Source organism: Biomphalaria glabrata, chromosome 12, assembly GCF_947242115.1.
Source record: "Biomphalaria glabrata chromosome 12, xgBioGlab47.1, whole genome shotgun sequence".
Classification (NCBI taxonomy): Eukaryota; Metazoa; Mollusca; class Gastropoda; family Planorbidae; genus Biomphalaria; species Biomphalaria glabrata.
The window spans coordinates 1,374,343-1,394,549 of NC_074722.1; the positions used below are offsets into that span (position 1 = coordinate 1,374,343).

Genomic DNA, 20,207 nt, shown 5'->3' on the forward strand with positions numbered 1-20,207 from the left:
TTTATTAGCTCCCTTTTCCTCTATCTCCAAAATTGTTCTAAGGCGTAGTCGTCCTCTGATTATGTCTACGTAAAAACATGGTTGTCAGAAATTTCCTCGGTGAATGTGAGGCAGTGTCAATATCAGTGGTTCCCAGACTTTTTCATTATCGGAACGCTTCGCGTATTCTGAGTATTTAGCGGAACATTTGCTTATTTTATTAGAGATATTCATTCATGGGGTGGCCTGCAGGGTAATTATTTCCAGTAGTTCGTGGGACACCTATTCAGGCATCGCGGAACACTAGGGTTCCGCGGAACACAGTTTGTGAAACACTGGTCTATATCACCATAGGTGAATATAAGTCTTGCTGTGTATTGTTACACAAAAAGGAAAACAAACTGCCTTTTAGGTGACATTTCTATGAAGATTGTTTTAACTTAATTTAAGATACAAAAATATAATAAAATTTGACAGAATTTTCCTTTATTCTGAGTATAGAAAAATCTGGCATCGAGGCTATTTAATCTGCCATTTTGGCGATGACGTCCTAACAAACTGAAAATACTCGCAACGACAAAACGGATGAAAATTATTTATTGACAGTCTGGTTCCGAGAGTATGTTTTATAATTTATGACGTCATCCCAACTATTTTTGGTAAAGTATGAAACATTGTTTAGCTGAACTCGTTAATCCTGTCGAAAATTCAACTGGTTATCACCCAAGCGGGTTAACCCCCAGGGCAAGTTCGCATTTAAAATCCGTTTCCTATTCAACAAGTTATCGCCTGCTAAGTGGTTTATCAATCCGGATTTCGCCGGGTTAGATGTCCAGTAACAAAGAGGTCATGTCAGATCTGAGAAATGTACTCAAGATTTTGTTTGAAAGTATAATCAGAATGTTGTTAATCTATGCTTTGGGTCATTACGCGTCGGTACAATGAAATGTGGTTTGTTTAACTCGGACATTTGAATGTGATCTGTTGTTCTGTGGGAAATTAACAGTGTCACAGGCTGGTCTAAGTTCTTTGTATAGAAGTAAGACGTTGTTTTGTAGTTCAGTGCTTAGTAAAGTTGCTGTCAGATACCTATGAGATACAATGTACCAGAAGTAATTTATGCAGGATACCGAGCTGACGCAAGAATATTTAAAGTTAAGTAAGTCTGATTTGGTTTTTATTAGTCGCTTTGGTCGGTATTACATGCCTAGTGAGTATATGTATTACATGCCTAGTGTGTATGTGTATTACATGCCTAGTGTGTATGTGTATTACATGCCTAGTGGGTATGTGTATTACATGCCTAGTGTGTATGTGTATTACATGCCTAGTGTGTTTGTGTATTACATGCCTAGTGTGTATGTGTATTACATGCCTAGTGTGTTTGTGTATTACATGCCTAGTGTGTATGTGTATTACATGCCTAGTGTGTATGTGTATTACATGCCTAGCGTGTATATGTATTACGTGCCTAGTGTGTATGTGTATTACGTGCCTAGTGTGTATGTGTATTACATGCCTAGCGTGTATATGTATTACGTGCCTAGTGTGTATGTGTATTACGTGCCTAGTGTGTATGTGTATTACATGTGTAGTTTGGGACACGCCTGGTGTGTATGTGTATTACATGCCTAGTGTGTATGTGTATTACATGCCTAGTGTGTATGTGTATTACATGCCTAGTGTGTATGTGTATTACATGCCTAGTGTGTATGTGTATTACATGTGTAGTTTGTGACACGCCTAGTGTGTATGTGTATTACATGCCTAGTGTGTATGTGTATTACGTGCCTAGTGTGTATGTGTATTACATGCCTAGCGTGTATGTGTATTACATGCCTAGCGTGTATGTGTATTACATGCCTAGTGTGTATGTGTATTACATGCCTAGTGTGTATGTGTATTACATGCCTAGTGTGTATGTGTATTACATGCCTAGTGTGTATGTGTATTACATGCCTAGTGTGTATGTGTATTACATGCCTAGTGTGTATGTGTATTACATGCCTAGTGTGTATGTGTATTACATGCCTAGTGTGTATGTGTATTACATGCCTAGTGTGTATGTGTATTACATGTGTAGTTTGTGACACGCCTAGTGTGTATGTGAATTACATGTGTAGTTTGTGACACGCCTAGTGTGTATGTGAATCACATGTGTAGTTTGTGACACGCCTAGTGTGTATGTGAATTACATGTGTAGTTTGTGACACGCCTAGTGTGTATGTGAATTACATGTGTAGTTTGTGACACGCCTAGTGTGTATGTGAATTACATGTGTAGTTTGTGACACGCCTAGTGTGTATGTGAATTACATGTGTAGTTTGTGACACGCCTAGTGTGTATGTGGTATTCTTTGTGATATGCCAAGTTTGTATGTTTGTATGACATCCTTGGTTTGTGTGTGTGTACTATCTAGTCTGTGTGTGTGAGTGACATGCCTGGTTTATGTGTATAATAAGTCTGGTCTGTGTTTGTCAAATTTGTGAAAATGTAGTGTGTGTGTGTGATAGATCGTGCCCAGATTGTGTGTGACATAAGAGAAGTCAGAGTGAAGAGAGAGGTAGAGAAGTCAGAGAAAAGAGAGAGGTAGAGAAGTCAGAGAGAAGAGAGAGGTAGAGAAATCAGAGAGAAGAGAGAGGTAGAGAAGTCAGAGAGAAGAGAGAGGTAGAGAAGTCAGAGAGAAGAGAGAGGTATAGAAGTCAGAGAGAAGAGAGAGGTAGAGAAGTCAGAGAGAAGAGAGAGGTAGAGAAAGAGAGAAGAGAGAGGTAGAGAAGTCAGAGAGAAGAGAGAGGTAGAGAAGTCAGAGAGAAGAGAGAGGTAGAGAAGTCAGAGAGAAGAGACAGGTAGAGAAGTCAGAAAGAAGAGACAGGTAGAGAAGTCAGAGAGAAGAGACAGGTAGAGAAGTCAGAGAGAAGAGAGGTAGAGAAGTCAGAGAGAAGAGAGAGGTAGAGAAGTCAGAGAGAAGAGAGAGAGGTAGAGAAGTCAGAGAGAAGAGAGAGGTAGAGAAGTCAGAGAGAAGAGAGAGGCAGAGAAGTCAGAGAGAAGAGAGAGGTAGAGAAAGAGCTGAGATCCCATCCATCTTTGGTATTTTCTATTGTGTGAAAGATTGTTACATAGTCGTTTCTTTTATATATATATATATAATTGCAATCAATGGCGTGGCTACCCGACGGATTTAAAATTTAGAGGCTCGGTCCTTACTGCCGTCAGGGCTGTAGTAACGATAAACCAATTAATCATGTGATTGCCATATATAGATAAACGTGACACACAGAGTAGGCTGCGGCCATGATTGCAATTACTTTCTTTTTATTCTGAAAACCCTTCAAGTATCTTTCACCACTTCTGTGTAGCGACCTTATGATGAAAAACAAGGCGCCGCCGGACATATCTGCGGCTCCGGCGCCCACCAGTGAGCCTGTCATCATATACGATCTGAAGCAGCCCCCAGAGAGCTCCTCCTCTGGCAGCTCCAAGGACTCCAGCGGCGACATGTTCCTGCCCATTGAGTTTCGCTGCGAGGCGTGCGGGAAGCGGGCCTTCAACCTCAAGACGTGCTCCAGGTGCTGGGGCGCCAAGTACTGCGACAACATCTGCCAGACCCGTCACTGGGACAAGCATTCTCAGGTCTGCGTGGAGGACCCCAAAGGAAGACAATTTTTAAAAGGTAGCTACTTTTTTTTTCCCCCATAGAATTAAAAAATACCATGTTATTTGTTTTGGTCTGCGCTGGATGTGGCAAAATATGTAGGTCGCAGCTGGGTCTGCATAGCCATGTGAAACACTGCATTCCTCATTAATTTTCAGATAACTGACTCCTAAAAAACGTCTTAGCCATTTTTGCTGAGCCACAATTAGTCCTTCTCAATTTTAGTAGTTCCATTCAATAGTAACTGTTGCTACCTTCTTCTTGATAGAATCATAGGTAGCCACGAAATATCCAGGTACTATCATTTTTTTTTATAATTGAAAAAAAAATTACGAAAGTAATAATGCTATAAAAATTGCCAAGTAAAATACAGAAGATGTAGCATCAAAAGAATGATGTATAAATCTTTTACTTTATTTACTGACGAAATTAACAACTTAGAACAGGTTTTCAGAAATGGAAGCCTATAAAAAGACACGAAATCAAAATAATCGTCTTACTATTCAAAGAGGCAATGTCTTACATTTCAAGATTGAGACTCAAGTGCAGGGGAAAAAAACATGCAGGTCGCGACTGGGTTAGCATCACTGGCGGATCCAGGGGGGGGGGCGGTAGGGGCGATCGCCCCCCCCCCACTCGGCCGACCCCCCCGGGGGCGGACGAACTTTAGTATAAAATTCACACGATTTGTATACGAATTTATTAATTATGTTAAAAATATATATTAATTATTTATATTTCAACCTATTTTTAAATTATTTCGCCCCCCCCTCTAGTATGTTGGCTGATTTGGTGGGGTCGGGAGGGGCGATGGTATCAATCCCGCCCCCCCCTTACACTTACGAGTGGGGGGGGGCGGTCAAATTTATTTGTAGAAATCACAGCTTGCTAACAAAATCAATTAAATATCTATATCATTAAAACTTGTTATTGATATTTTAACCGATCTTTTTATTATGTCGTTCCCTGTTTGCCGATTTGGGGGAGGGGGGGGGGAAGGGGGACGAATACCTCTACTGCCCTTCCCACCTAAACCCTTTGAGTGGGGGGGGGGCGGTCCGTTTTTATGGAGAAATCATAGTTTGTGAACAAAATTAGTTGAACTTGAATTAATATATAAATTTTATATTATGTCGCTCCCTTTCTGGTATTTTGGCCGATTCGGTGGGGTGAGAGGGAGGGGGGGGGGGGCGATTGCATGTACTGCCCTCCCCACTCTAGCCCTTTGAGTGCTGGGGGGGCGGTCCTATTTTTGTGCAGAATCAAAGTTTGTGAATAAAATTAATTGAATATCTACGGATAATAAAGATTATTATTATTATTATTATTATTATTATATAATATAAACTACGTATTGATATGTGACCCATTGTATATTATGTCGTACCACACTCTAATCTCAAATTGTATCATTAGTAAATTTAAATGAAAAAGGGTTGTACCAGGTGGGAGGGGCGATATATGCAATTGCATTTCCCCCATTGAACAAATCTATACTTTTTCTTTTTGTATTATAGTTAAGAAATTACAAATTTAAAAAAAATCTGTCATTAATATAATTTATATATACTATAAATTAAATTCTTATATCGAGTCGCCCCACCCCTATTCTTTAATGCCAAATGCAATCTTTAGCAGAAATTATTAAAGGAGCGAGGATTAATCGTTTTCACTCTACCGCCATTCCCATTTCCAGACAGAGTTTTTTGTAATTTCACATGAATTTATCATAATTATTTTTAAGAAAGAATTTGCATTGGAAAAGTTAGAATTCAAATGAAATTTTTCAGTATAAGAGTCATGATTGAGATGAGTTCTAAACTCAAATAATGTTTGTATAGTCGCCTTTTCCCAACCTTTACTCAATCAGATATTTTTCTAGCTAAAAATTTTGGAACTATAACTCACAATTCATACTACAGTTTTCTTGAATACTATTTATCAAATAAGTTTTTTTTTCGGCGGCGATCCTCAAAGCAAAAATCTAAATACGTGGGGTATCCTATCTTTTCAAGGAACAAATCGGTTTTATTTGCAATGTATTATGGGCCTATAAATTCATATTAGAATATTTTTCAAGTACAACATTATTCGAAAGGTCCTTTTTTAATAGTATGAATAATGAGCTTTAGGTCAGGAGAATGCTTTTCTGCAGTGAAGAATGCAAAAAAACGCTTTTGGCGTCGGGTCTTCGCCCCGAACTCCACAAGAGAACCTTAAAGCGCTGCCCCAGTTGTTTTGTTTTTCGCCGAAGGTTGAGAAATGCTGCTTTTTTTATATATATATATATGTGTGTGTGTGTGTGTGTGTGTGTGTATGTGCTGTACGCACGTTTATGCGTAGGGTTAGGGTTTACTGGGCGTTAGGGTTAGGGTTTGGAAAAAAATCGCCCCCCCCCAGTCCAAAGTTCTGGATCCGCTAGTGGTTAGCATAGTCACGTGACGCACTGTTCAAACTAAATCTAATCATAAATACACTGTATGAGAAACTAGTGCACGAGAAGAAAGAATTAATTAGGAACTAAGAAACGGCGCTATCCTGTTATCAATTCTTTACTCTTTTAATCTCGAGCAAACTTGTCTAAGTCTTATTTCCTCTAGATCTAGCTTAAGTGTGCGTGTGAGAGAGAGAGAGAAAGAAAAGGTGTGTAAAAAAAAAAAGGGGGGGGTAAAGTTGATAACTGCGTGGTCGTGCGGTTTGCGCGCTGGACTGTCGTTCGGATTTATCGACGGTCGAGGTTTCAAACCCTGCCCGCTCCCATCCCCCGTCGTCCTGCGGGAGGTTTGGACTAGGAAGTAAACTATCTTCAACTCTGAAGGAACATCCGAAACGTGTAAAACATTTTACAAACAAAACATAACGTCAGATACCCATTAGAGCTGGGTGGACTCAGAGGTCCCTAAAGATCTCGATATTAAACAAATAAAAAAAATCAAGTCTTCAGCAGGATTCGAACCCGGCACCCTATGGTCCGGAAGCCAAGTGCCACCAAAACAAGAATGTCAAGGACATTTTCGTGGTCTATAAAGACGTGTCATGCGTTGTGTCAATATTAACATTGACCGTAGCCTATTTAATTAGGTCATTTGTCACGTGGGACATTGGAATGTCACGTCTGCCACTTGTGACACTCGATTGTATTCCACTTTCTCGATTGTCATCTGGAATACAAGTCTCCATCGTCTCCCTATCTATCTAGACCTACTTCCTGGTCTGTAAGAGAAAGCTTTTTCAAGGACGATCACTCCATAGCGTTCTTATATCAAGAGAAGTAACTCTTTACTGGTTAATTGTTTGTGTGGTGGGGGGTGAGGGGGTAAATATTATTTTTTACCTGCTGCTTGTAGTATTTTCAACCAGTGAGCGTTCGAATGGATAACAGCCAAGATGGCGAAGCAACAGAAGTATTCAGTTTTGCAGGTCAAGGCTGTAACGCGTAAATTATTTTCAAGCTTGGTGACTAAAAGTACGCAGTTTCTTAGAACCAAAAAAAAGCCGGATCTAATTATGAGCAGGAGGGCGAGTCACTTGATTCAGCATGATCACTTCTGACTTGTAATGAATAGGGGAGTTTTAAAGACTTAGTTGATCTCGATTAAACTAAAGCCAAAGTTTTCTCTATGCCAGTGAGGGCTGAATGGTGCATAGTTAATGGTTAACTCTTATTCTCCTAATCGACGATACCATCGTTGATTTTGACCTCATTAAATTAAATTAATGTTTAATTTTTTTAAAACTTGACTTTGTGTTTTATAAAAAGAGCATGCATTTTCCTTTAATTGCCTTTGTCATGAGGTCATGCCGAGAGTTGTGTCCGATCCAGCGCAGCTGCTGAGTGGTAAGCAGTGGTCAAGTTGGAGAGCTGTCGCGAAATGTCGCAGGACTTACGATCGAGGCCCAAAGAAAAGCCCTTGTCGAAAGGGGGGGGGGGGAGACGACGGAAAGCAAACTTAAATACCCCCCCCCCCCTCAAGCGGACAACGGCTTTATCCGAGGCCTATCGTTATAAGAAGGACTCAACACTGACTTTCGACGTCGCCACCTGTGGGAAGAAAAGACCAATAGCTCGTTGCGACGTCATTCACATCTGCGACGTGCTATTGGTCTTTTCTTCCCACAGGCTGCGACGCTGCAGGTCAGTATTCAGGCCTTCTAGGACGATTGGCCTCGCTTTATCTGCATCAGAAGCTGGTCGCAACTGGGGCTTGCTGCAATCGTCCTTAATCTTTGGAATCGAAGACAATGCCTTTCAAAAAAAAAAATATGACACGAAATTAGTTTTATCCTTTAGTACTACAGTGGATGTTACTGCCATAAGTTGATTGAATTATAATCAAAATCCATCTTCTGTATGAAGCAAACTTAACTCTTTCTCTCCGTAATTGTTTACCACATTCTGGTGGAATCGACGTTGGTATCGTCAGTTAGGAGAGAAAGAGTTAACTGTCAACGCCTAGGGAGGAGGGGTGGGGCTAATCTAGTTAACCTTGAAAATCTAATATTTAAATCAGAGATCGATAGTATATTTCCAGTCATGTGATTTCCCCATTTAGATAGAATTAAGGAACTAGATTATACACGATCGACTGTTTCCTGTCATTCTCCGTGGCAGAACAATGTCGTGTCACTATATAACATTGACCTCTTCTTTCTTTTCTTATTCCCTTGTAAGCTTATATCTAGGTACATTGGAAACTAATATAATTTATGAATTTTTAAAAATTATACGATACTAGACATATGTTACCCGCGACCCGCGGGTCTTTATTTGCGCATTACTGTCGATATAGTCACTGAGAGTGTTTGTAAACAATTAAACGAAATAATAATGTAATAAGTAAAGCGAATGTGTCAATGTAAAAATAGTGTGAATGAAGCTATCAGATCAAAATAGCTAATAGGGGAAAATCCTTTTTTTTTTTAAATTAAAACATTTGCTTTTGAATAATCTAGTGGATTGGATTTAGATGTATGTTAAACGTAGCTAATGATCCTTTCACGTTATTTCTCTTTCGCTACGAAAATAAAATTAGTTTTGCGAAAATGGGTTTACCCGAAGTCGATACATTCTTATCTATTAAAAACGAAAAGAGCGATAGCTTTGTTAAATGAATGGGATTATAAAGTGAACAATTAAACGAAATAATTTTTAGTACGCGATTCATGAATGAATATAGATCTAGGCCTATCTCAACTCGGCTTCGCAGCTGTCGTAGACGAATGTAACTTTAGAAAACCAAATTTGAATGTTTATTTGATCAAAATATGAAATGAATGGACTTTAATTAATATGTTTATGTGTTAAAGTATAAAACTATCCGTGCGAAGAGAAGTTTTATCATCTTAGAGTTGAATTAGAGTTTTAGATCTAGGGATGGGATTATAAAGTAAACAATTAAACGAATTAATATTTAGTACGCGATTCATTACGGAATTGTCTAATGAAAGAATGTTCGTCAGGAAATCTGTAATATAAGGAACTAATTAATGTAAAAAATGCTTTTGAAACACAAAATTGAAGGTTAATTTTATTATATAATGAAATTAATGGATCTTCTTTTGTCTTTTCATGTGTCAAAGTAAAAAACTATATGCGCAAAGTGTATTTCTTAAAATTAGATCTAGGTCTAAATCCTTTCTATCTTTTCTCATGTCAACATTGTAGACATGGCCTAGATCCATAAAATACTATAGCTGTAATAGAGTCGGACAACTTTATTTTTTTTTTGAGGGTCTTAAGTTTGTTTTAGGGCTACAATACATACACTACGGTCTAAGTTGGTACCCAAGGAACATTCCTGCCTAGTTTTATCAAGATTGGTCTAGCGGTTTTGATGTCTATAAGTAACATACATACATACATACATACGCCGCACATTCTACTTTATAATATAGATAAACAGAATATATTCTCGTTGAACTAATGACTTTAAAAGTCTATTTATATGTTGTTGTTGTTGTTTTTTTTACTATGTAATCCCATATTTTTTTTAGTGAAATGATTTTATTTGAGTTTATATTAAATGTTGTCAAAAGTTTAAGTTACTCCCCTTACCAAGGGAGGTGATGTTCTATTTTGTATGTGTATCATCTATATAAGAGATTATTATTCCGGCTTTTAGTTTGGTACTGATCTTTGTTTAAGTTTATTTATTTAAAAAAACCCACATAATTTTGCACGAGAGAACAAATACTTTAAATATGGTATCACTCTTATCTAAATATGAAATGAATGCGCCAATCAAGCATCACACATCTTTTACAGGTGGTCATATATTAGAGCTTGACATGATGACACCGCTAGAGCAGCAAGGAACATATTTAGACAGTCATCCTTCGTCTCTTGGGACGATGAAGTGTCCGAAACATGGCCACAATAACCACTCGGCCTTCATAGCCATCCACGATTTTAACAAGTCGCATCTGCCTTTGAAGCTAAGGATGGACGAAGTGGTCAACTACATCCTGGCAGAAGCACAGTTCACGGTAAGGAGAGAGAGATTGTTATAGATTTGCCATGTGGTACGCGCTCTGGGCTGTCGTTGGGTGGTTTCGATGGTCAAAGGTTTCATGGCTACCTGGTCGTGTGCTGTCGATCGGTGGTCCAGGGTTCAAACCTTGCCCGATGCCTCGTCGTTTGCGGGAAATTTGGGTTAAGAAGTAATTGCCTTCAAATCAGAAGTAACATCTGAAGTAACATCTGAAGTAACATTGACTTAGAGCACCAAACTGCTGGTAGACAACCCCGGAGGAATTCCAGCTACCCGTCGCCTCAGCGTGGCGCCTCCGGTGGAAACGTCTAGTGGGTGGAAACTAGATAGGCTAAGTACGAGTAGCGAACCAGGCCCGGCCGGGCTTCCCTGGGTGAGCTTTTTTTTTTTTTTTCTCACTCGGGGTTTGGGTGGAAAGAACGCCCGGAACCCAGTCCAAAAAAGTCCGCCACGCCGTTCCACAAAAGGGGCCGACACCAGTGTCCCGTTAGCTGGAGTGGCGATCCTCGCACGGAACAGTGGCGGTTACAGTATAGGAATATGAGACAAGCTCCCCGCAGTTAGCACTGTTCTCGGCCACTTATAGCGAGTGGGACCCAGGAACGGGGACGGCGCGCTGTGTACACGTCACGGTCCGGTCCGGCCCAGTCAACCGATATGGCCGCCTACCGCTGGGAGCCCTCAGACAGGACAGGGATGAAGAGCCCCATGTCCAGGCCTGGTGGTTGGATAAAAGCCTTTCTAACCTCCAACGGGATAATGGCGCCTACGTCGCCGACGCCCTACTGGACTTCACTGAAGGTAGACAACCAAACTGCTTTAGGCGTATTCGTGTATTATATTTGAACTTATAAAACTTGAAATGACTTTGAGTTTTTGACATATTTTTAAAAGTTAAATCCTTAGAAACATTTATATTTAATAAATTAGACAGTAAATTCTTGACATCTAAAAAAAAAAACGGGTTTAAGATTTTGTTTGTAGGTTTGTTCAACAATACTGAAATCGAATCTAGACCTAACCAATCTAGTCCATAGCTATGATACAGTTATATAGATGTTTTAGATATAGATCTAAAAGCTTTAGGATAACTACTCCAGAAAATACAATAACATTTTTATCTACACCCCTCCTGTCCCAAAAAGTAAATAGATCGTGTGTCTGACTGATTCGAACAAACTGGTCAGTGTAAGGCTAGTCGAGACTACGTGTGGTCGGTTATGACAAGACAGCCAAGCGATTGTGTTTGTTGTATGTTGAGTAATCAGGTGAGACACCCTGCCATGGTTAGTCAAGCATGTAAATCTACTCATGACACGTATTTTTTTCTTTGCTAACAAGATCTTGATCTAACTGCACAGACCTAGATCTATTTCTTTTACGAGATTGTAAACTTTATACAGTATAGTTTTCGTTAGACAGTAGGTCAATATATTAAATAAATAGGTTTGTGTGACGTCACATAGAAACCCGGTGAAAATCTGACCGTTTTGGATGCGCAGGAATATTACGTCAGAAAAACAGCAATCACTAAGTTATTATTGAAAATGAAATAAAAAGAATACTATAATCATTTTCTGTAAATCAAAACACATATTGAAAAACATTGTCCAAGCCGTCGGAGTTTCCCTAATAGAGAGTAATAAAGCATTGATGGATAGAGAGAAAGAGAGAGTCCATATGGAACCCAGCCTCTGTAACTTCACTATGTGCTTGTAAGATGTTTCAAACAGGGGGCGGACTGGGTATCAAAATCGTCCCGGGCATTTCTCTACAAATTCTCTATCATATGATGGACATCCAGTTCTAAGTCTACCTGTCCTCAGAATCATTATGTTAACTTTGATAATGTATCTAGAATCATGCATACGGTGACATCTATCTTTATAAGAAATATAGGCCTTTAGTTGCTTTTAATCACTGAGTATGTGGGCCCTAAAAGGATGAAGTCTACTAGTAGACTATTACATTATTTCGGAAAATGTGTTAGATTAAAATAGTAGGCCTATTAGCCTACACTTGTAGAGTCTGATACTTTTTTTAAACACGACACACATAGATCATTTTTATAAGAGAATATTATACAAACTGTAACAATACTATTTGTGCCATAGTGGCATTGATGCGGCCATTTCGGTGGCCCCCACCGGCCCATTAGGGTACCGGCCCACCGGGCATTTGCCCAAATGCCCATATAGCCAGTCCGCCCCTGGTTTCAAATGGCTGCATAGCACCGTTTCACGGGCCGAACATGCCCCACGGACCTGAGTTTTGGCATCATTTAGAGATCAAGCTTTTGTTTTTGTTTGATTTGATTCGTTCGTTCCCTCAGACAATAGGATTAGTACGTTCCGAGTTCCAACTTTTTAGTCCGCTTGTTATGGATTATGTGTGTGTGACGGTGAGAAGAGGTTAGCGATTGGTTGTGAATGATGCAACACTGGTGGCAATGTCGTCATTTGATTTTAGTTAGGAGAAGACGACTCCAGAACGTGAGACTGAAAGGTTGTGTTTATTCTAGTGAGTTAGATTTTGTTAAGAGATAGTGTTACGAAATTCTTTTATATTTATTTCATTTTATTACAAGTTGGATTTTGTCTATATTATATTTAAAGTTCTATTTAGTTTTGTTCAGAAAAGGGAGTTATTTGATTCTTTTTTTTTTTAAGTTTATTAGTTAAGATATTTTACGCCAGCAACGGTTTAGTTGTCTACCAGAAGTTTGGCGCTACATGTCAACGACCGGTAACAACACTGCCGTCGTCAGATGACATCCTGAAAGGGTTTTTGGGGGTTACTGCTTTTGTTATGGCACGATTAGGAATTAGTTATTTGTTTCGGAAATTAGGGGGAAGTTTTTACTTAGTAACGATGACGCGATAGTTTTTTAAAAAGTAAGAACGGAATAGTAGTCGACATAAACGAGACGCTTTCATAACGACGTAGCAATAAGAAGCATTTTATCAACGGCTAGAAGTAGGTCACATTCGACAGTTCCCTTCATGATTATTAAACGTGTTTGATGTTCAACACCAGAGTCGACTACCTCTATTGATTGTTCGGCCTTTCGCCGGTGCTATCGGTTTCGTTCAGTGTTACCTCCCTTTGAGTTCGTTTTCAAGGGGAACCGCGAAAGCGCTTAACACTTTATAGAAATGTTTGAAACTTGTAAAAAGAAAAAATGCATTACATTTCACACTGCATGTGTGCGGGCTGTTATTCGGTATTGTTATAGTCGTAATGCTGTGTAGGACAATGGACCTCATTCACCAATCGTAAATATACACATTTAGCCACGTCATAATATTGATAAAACAATGAAAAATACGTATCGCGTGACAACCACTATGAATTACATAATTTGTAGACAAGATATATAGAATCACGTGGCTAAATGTTGTTTGTTTACGATTGGTGAATGAGGTCCATTAGAGTCAAACAGAATTTCCATTTGTTTGGACCACTAAAATTCTTATTTATCATTTTATGCATAAATAAAATCGCCAGTTAGGTATAGTGAGAATAAGACTTAATATCAATTTACTTAGATCGATGCGTGCATTATGTTAATAGGTAAACCACTATATTTGAATCCATTGAACTGGAGTTCTATAGATGTCTTTACGTTGATTTCACACTTATGTAATTTCCAATAAACGGTTCTCATTCTGTCATCTGCAGGTCCGTGTAATGGTTTACTGGACAAGCAAACAAAGACCAGACGACGATGTGTGTGCCAGATTCAGGGGCACCCAGAATCCCCGCGCGGCGTCTGGGAAGGTGCTGCTTAGCAACCCGAAGGACATCAAAGTGAGGCGTTGCCCTGTAGCCCATTGCCATCGCCACCGGGACCTCGGGCCCGACCACACGGTCTACGTTGTGGATGTGAAGGTCTCGACCAACGGTCGAGTTATCTTCGACGAGGAGGAGCTACGGAGGACGACGGTAGACTTCTTTTACGACTCTGGAAACGGCGTCGGTTTGGTGAGAGAGTACGGCTACCAGTTGTTCCCTTCCAGGTCCACCTCTGACGTCAGGTACTTCTCCATCGGGGTGCACGACCTGAAACTCTTGCAGAGACTGGAGCGCGCTGACGGGTGCAGGTCCGCCTGCTTCAAGAGCATCCCGCACGAGGCGTTGAGAGCCATGTCGGCGCACGCTATAGTCATCTCACACCCGCACGGCACGCAAAAGAAGATCACCGTGGGCAATGTCGTCCGGATCACGGAGGAGAACCTGACCCCGGACTCGCAGGCCAACGCCAAGATGCTGTCGGAGATGGAGAAGATGTGGTTCGAGACGCGCAGCCAGCTGGCTCACTCCCAGATGATCGCAGCCATGGGGCAGCTGTCTCTCCCTGTTTATAAAGTCTGGTACGACGCTGCCACTTGCTTAGGGAGCGCCGGCGCCCCAGTGTACTTCGGGGCCAGGCAGACGTCCGGTATCTGGGGGCCCTACGAGGCGCAGCATGCATCCTACGACATCGATGCGAAGCTAAATTATTTCAAAGTACCTCGCTTTGTAGCTTGACCTAGAGGCTATACGGTTGACAAAGTCTTCCTACTTCGGTGTTGAACTGGATATCAATACCCCCACACACACACACACACACGCCTTTTTTTGTGGACAACGGCTTTGTTTGCGTTAGATATGTAATAATATACAGGTCGCAGCTGGGTCTGCGTTGTCACGTATAATATTGCAATCATCCATAATCTTCGGACTGGAATATTGCTGCTGTAGTGTTGTTACTAGATATTGTAAGCTTCGTAATTGAGTACATATTGTGATTATTAGAAATCAATATTAGCATCATGTTTTTAATGTATGTATTAATGAAGTGCAATATATTATAATTAATTGTTAATATAAAGTGCTATTCATATTAAATATTTATTTTTTGTCTCCATGATTGATTCACTGGTCAAAGTGTTGAATGATTGTCACCATGATTGATTCACTGGTCAAAGTGTTGAATGATTGTCACCATGATTGATTCACTGGTCAAGGTGTTGAATGATTGTCACCATGATTGATTCGCTGGTCAAAGTGTTGAATGATTGTCACCATGATTGATTCGCTGGTCAAAGTGTTGAATGATTGTCACCATGATTGATTCACTGATCAAAGTGTTGAATGATTGTCACCATGATTGATTCACTGATCAAAGTGTTGAATGATTGTCACCATCCTTAATCATCGTACGTTTAATTTATAATAAATATTTATCACTTTGAAGTCTCGGTGTTACAATATCTTGTTTTTTCAAGGGAGGGCATATTTCTGAGATGTTTGAAACACGTGAGGGGGAGATAGGAAGGGATAGAAAGGGAGCTGGAGAGGGGTGAAGTGAGAGAGAGAGAGAGAGAGATTGAGATAGAGGGGAGTGAAAGCGCGAAGACTACACAGATCATTTGATGCTGAAGCCATTCAAAATATTGAGAGAATCCAGTGGTGGTAAATATTTCTTTATGGAAAACGTCTGGTCTGTGGCATTTCACGTCTCGAGAGACGTCTAGAGATTAATAATATATAAAATCATCTTCTTCTTCGTTCTCTATAAAAATCATAATTTTTTTTTTTAAATTTCTGGTTCAGTGAGAAAGTAGCTGTAAGAAATTGTTTACAGCATATGAATTCTTAAAGTTTGTTGAGTTTTTAAATATTTTTTGGGGGGACATGGATGACTGCATTTAGTTCCTGCGGGTGGAACAGAACGGCTAGTTAGTCGATCTGGTGTTCACGTGACTCCCTGCATTTCCCCCAGGGATCAGAGAACTATGCTTTATTGCATACCTTCCTAGTCCAAACCTCCCGTAGGAAGACGAGGGGTGGGAGCGGGGCAGGGTATGAACAATTTTTTACGCTGACAATATGTTTGTACATAGCAAGCTCAAGATGTGTGTTTTAAGAGAGGGTCGTCAAAACTTTTTTTTCTCGCGGCCCACATTGAAAAAGGTTATAGCTGTCGTGGGCATTACATAATACTACTTTAATAACTTGTCTTTATCTTTACCTTTCCTTTAGTCTGTTGGGGATGTGTCGACTGTCTTTCTTCATTCCTTTCTGTCTTTTGCCTTGGATGGAACCATCGCTTTCTCTGTCCCCTGAAGGAAGGTCTTTGCGAGCCCCGAAGACCTTGTCAAAGAATTTTAGTTCCGTTTTTTTAATGATAGTTAGCAGGTCATCGTGGGGTCCAATCGCTGCAGTAACCCTGTCTCCCTGAAGGAAGGTCTTTGCGAGCCCCGAAGATCTTGTAATATGGCCACAGATTTTAAGCTTGCATTTTTTGTTTACTATAGTTAGCAGGTCATCGTCCAATCGCTGCAGTAACCCTGTCTCTAATGTCTTCGTTTGTGATGCGGTCTTTGAACGTGACACATTGGATCTTTCTGTAGCATCTCAATTCCATGTCTAGGATCCTCCTCTCTAGCTCTGAAGTCAGCGTCCAAGACTCGCAAACATATAAGAATGTGGCCATGACCAGGGAGTGCATCAGTCTGATGACTTTTTGTAAGAGTGATTACTTCGCTCTAAATAGTTGGCCCTTTTTCATGTGACTGTGGAGCCTTAACAAGCCAGCATTCAAAGACAGATTCTAGTTTGGTGATAGGCCTAGAGATCCAGACTTAGAAGATGGTGCGCAAAAGGCCTAGAGATCCAGACTTAGAAGATGGTGCGCAAAAAGCCTAGAGATCCAGACTTAGAAGATGGTGCGCAAAAAGCCTAGAGATCCAGACTTAGAAGATGGTGCGCAAAAGGCCTAGAGATCCAGACTTAAAAGATGGTGCGCAAAAGGCCTAGAGATCCAGACTTAGAAGATGGTGCGCAAAAGGCCTAGAGATCCAGACTTAGAAGATGGTGCGCAAAAGGCCTAGAGATCCAGACTTAGAAGATGGTGCGCAAAAGGTTCCTGAATGTCTATTTTTTTTATCGCACTCTCTCACCAGTTTCACTCTCTCACCAGCTTCACTCTCTCACCAGCTTCGTAAAGGAGCTGTACTGTCTTTAAAAAAAAAAAACTTTTTTATGTTACTTGCTAGTTTGACATGTTTCGTATGTTCCTTCTGATTGGAAAGAATATTACATCCTAGACCAAACCTCCGGATGTACGATGGGCAGGGTTCTAACGACAGTTCAGAGCGCAAACCACACAACCAGGAAGCCATCCAGGTTCACGGATGCATGTGAAGTCATATAATGACTTCAAGTCTATTGAACCTTAAAAAGTTGTTCACAATTTAAAAAAAAAAAACATAGACGAAGCAAAGATAAATAACCAAGAAAAACTCCATGAAATGTTTTTAAAATGTGAAAAAAAAAAGTGTAGGAACTTGATATTTTAATCAAATCTGGAAAAACAATTTTAAACGACCAACATTAACTTGGACGTAAATACACAAAATGTACGCGAGCCACACATAATGCGGTACGCAGTTTGCCCACACCTGTTTTAATGGCTTCCCTTGGATAGAAGATGTGCCATAAACCAGCAAATCCAACAGGGTACGGCACTACAGAGTGTGGCGTATCATTCTTGTTGAGCTTTTCCCCTAGCACTTGTTGTCAAAGTGTAATATTTACAGCAGTAACAGGCAGACATTAAGTTTTAATAACACAGTTCAAACAAAGCCTGATTTATCTTCTCTTATATAATACAGACGTTACTTCAAAAAAGAATATGATTACGTCCTACGCGTCATGCATTTAGTCATGCATATTAACCAATGACTTCAATTCTGCCAAGTTACTGCCAAGACAATGCCTATATATATATATATCTTATCGTATATGATAGAGATGTTACTTCAAAAAAGAAGATGATTACGTCCTACGCGTCATGCATTCAGTCATGCATATTAACCAATGACTTAAATTCTGCCAAGTCACTGGTTTTCCTGGCTAGCTCAGGCAACCCATTCCATGCTCCTAATAGCACTAGGGAAGAAGGAGTATTTGTACAAATTTGTCCTAGCATATGGGACGAGGAATGTGCCTTATATTTTGTGTCTTTCAGAGTATTTTATTAAATTTTGTTTTTGTATTTGAAGATTATGGTTCAGTGTTTTATGTATGATTGCTACTTTACTTTTGAGCCTTCTGTCCTGAAGGCTTTCTAAATTTAGTGATTTTACTAAAGGTGTTACTCTAGTCAAAAGTGAATATTCGTTTGTTATGAATCTCACTGCTCTATTTTGTGTCTGTTCCAGTTTCTTAATGTTTTCTTGAGTTGAGGGTTCACAAACGGAGGATACATATTCTATTATTGGCCTAAGCAAGGTTAAATAAATATTTTAGTTTTATTTTCTTATTTGATTTATAGAAATTTCTTTTAATAAACCCTAATGCTTTGTATGATTTTTTTTTTTATGGTTTCAGCGATATGTGGGTTCCATGACAGTTTTTCATTTATTATAACACCTAGGTATTTTGTGTTTTTAGTCTGTGTTACTGGTTTGCCATGAATAAGATAACTGGAATTTATTTGTTTTAGTTTTTTTGTTACTGACCGAAACATCAATTGGGTAGCCCTAGGGGGGGAGCGCCCTAGGAAGTATAAATATTTCATGTGGCACCAAGTGTGCTCTGAAAACTTTTGGGTGTGACGGTGGGAGGAACATAATATGACCTTTCACTTCGCCTGACAATTTAAATCAAACTTGTTGATCTATTCACTGGAAAAGAAAAAAAGCATAGTGTTAGTGTTAGTCTGCGGTGTCCTTGAGCGAACCCGCCATGCTCTGATTAACTCTGATCCCTCGTTAAGTGTGCTGCCAAGGTCGATATAAGGATTTTTCCACGTCTATAAATAGATTGGGTTCTGAGAACAGCTAAACTATCCCCATTACATCTAGGCAGAAATACTCGACCTGAGCTGATAATCAATAACTCGGTGGATCTCAACTTTCTTTGGGTCGCAACCACAATCATGTAATGAACAATTTAAAATGTTGGTGGTACTTGAGGGGGGAAAAGTTTTGTTATTTTTCAAGTTATAAAAATGTTTAATTTGTAATTATCTGTTGTTACTTGTCAAACTTTTGTAAGCCGTAGCTTTTTATCTGATGGCTGCTTGGCCGTGCGGTATGCGCTCTGGACTGTCGATCGGGTGTCTCGGTGGTCCCTGGTTCATACCCTGCCCGCTGGCATCCCCCGTCGTCCTGCGGGGGGTTTGGCCTAGGGAGTAGATTGTCTTCAACTCTGAAGGGTGTTATGGGCTAATCTAATCTGACTTCGACTATGTATCAATTATTGCTTAACATTAGCCACAGAACATTACTAATTGAATATAGTTGATAACAACATTCAGTTCTATAAAATGAGACTTTATCAACCACTTGGAAATCCGTCCAGTCTTCCTAAAACGTCGCTATTTATAATTACTATTCAACTACTATTTAAAACACAACCTACTTCTAACATAACGCCATGTTGGGGGTCTCTTGTCGTCCAAGTCTACTACGTCATTAGTCTGTCTTTCTACGTCAATATATTTGTCTAACAAAACTAACCTACTCTCTAAACTAGTACATTACATTGTCGCTAAAACTATACACAATACATTTGTCTAACAAAACTAACCTACTCTATAAACTAGTACATTACATTGTCGCTAAAACTATACACAATACATTTGTCTAACAAAACTAACCTACTCTCTAAACTAGTGCATTACATTGTCGCTAAAACTATACACAATACATTTGTCTAACAAAACTAACCTACTCTATAAACTAGTGCATTACATTGTCGCTAAAACTATACACAATACATTTGTCTAACAAAACTAACCTACTCTCTAAACTAGTACATGACATTGTCGCTAAAACTATACACAATACATTTGTCTAACAAAACTAACCTACTCTCTAAACTAGTACATTACATTGTCGCTAAAACTATACACAATACATTTGTCTAACAAAACTAACCTACTCTCTAAACTAGTACATTACATTGTCGCTAAAACTATACACAATACATTTGTCTAACAAAACTAACCTACTCTCTAAACTAGTGCATTACAAGAGGCATTCGAAACATGAAACACATTTTAGAAAAATAGCCTACATTTCATAAGTATG

General features: G+C 39.6%; 2 protein-coding genes across 7 annotated transcripts in view; both read left to right on the plus strand.

Moving 5' to 3' along the window:
• LOC106059487 (uncharacterized) overlaps positions 1–15,360 on the plus strand; it is a 60,512-nt gene extending 45,152 nt beyond the window's left edge. For 4 of the 5 annotated variants that reach the window (XM_056005560.1, XM_056005558.1, XM_056005559.1 and 1 more), the window contains exons 2-4: positions 3,336–3,649; positions 9,897–10,117; positions 13,804–15,360. In XM_056005560.1, coding sequence (XP_055861535.1) covers positions 3,343–3,649; positions 9,897–10,117; positions 13,804–14,652 — 1,377 coding nt within the window. In that variant the 5' untranslated portion in view covers positions 3,336–3,342 and the 3' untranslated portion in view covers positions 14,653–15,360. Of the gene's footprint in view, positions 1–534; positions 1,139–3,335; positions 3,650–9,896; positions 10,118–13,803 lie in introns of those variants that run through there. The other variant, XM_056005556.1, reaches the window with a different exon arrangement.
• The window catches only part of LOC106073839 (uncharacterized), a 103,859-nt gene that overhangs the window by 51,301 nt on the left and 32,351 nt on the right, over positions 1–20,207 (plus strand). The gene's annotated exons all lie outside the window — the stretch shown is intronic.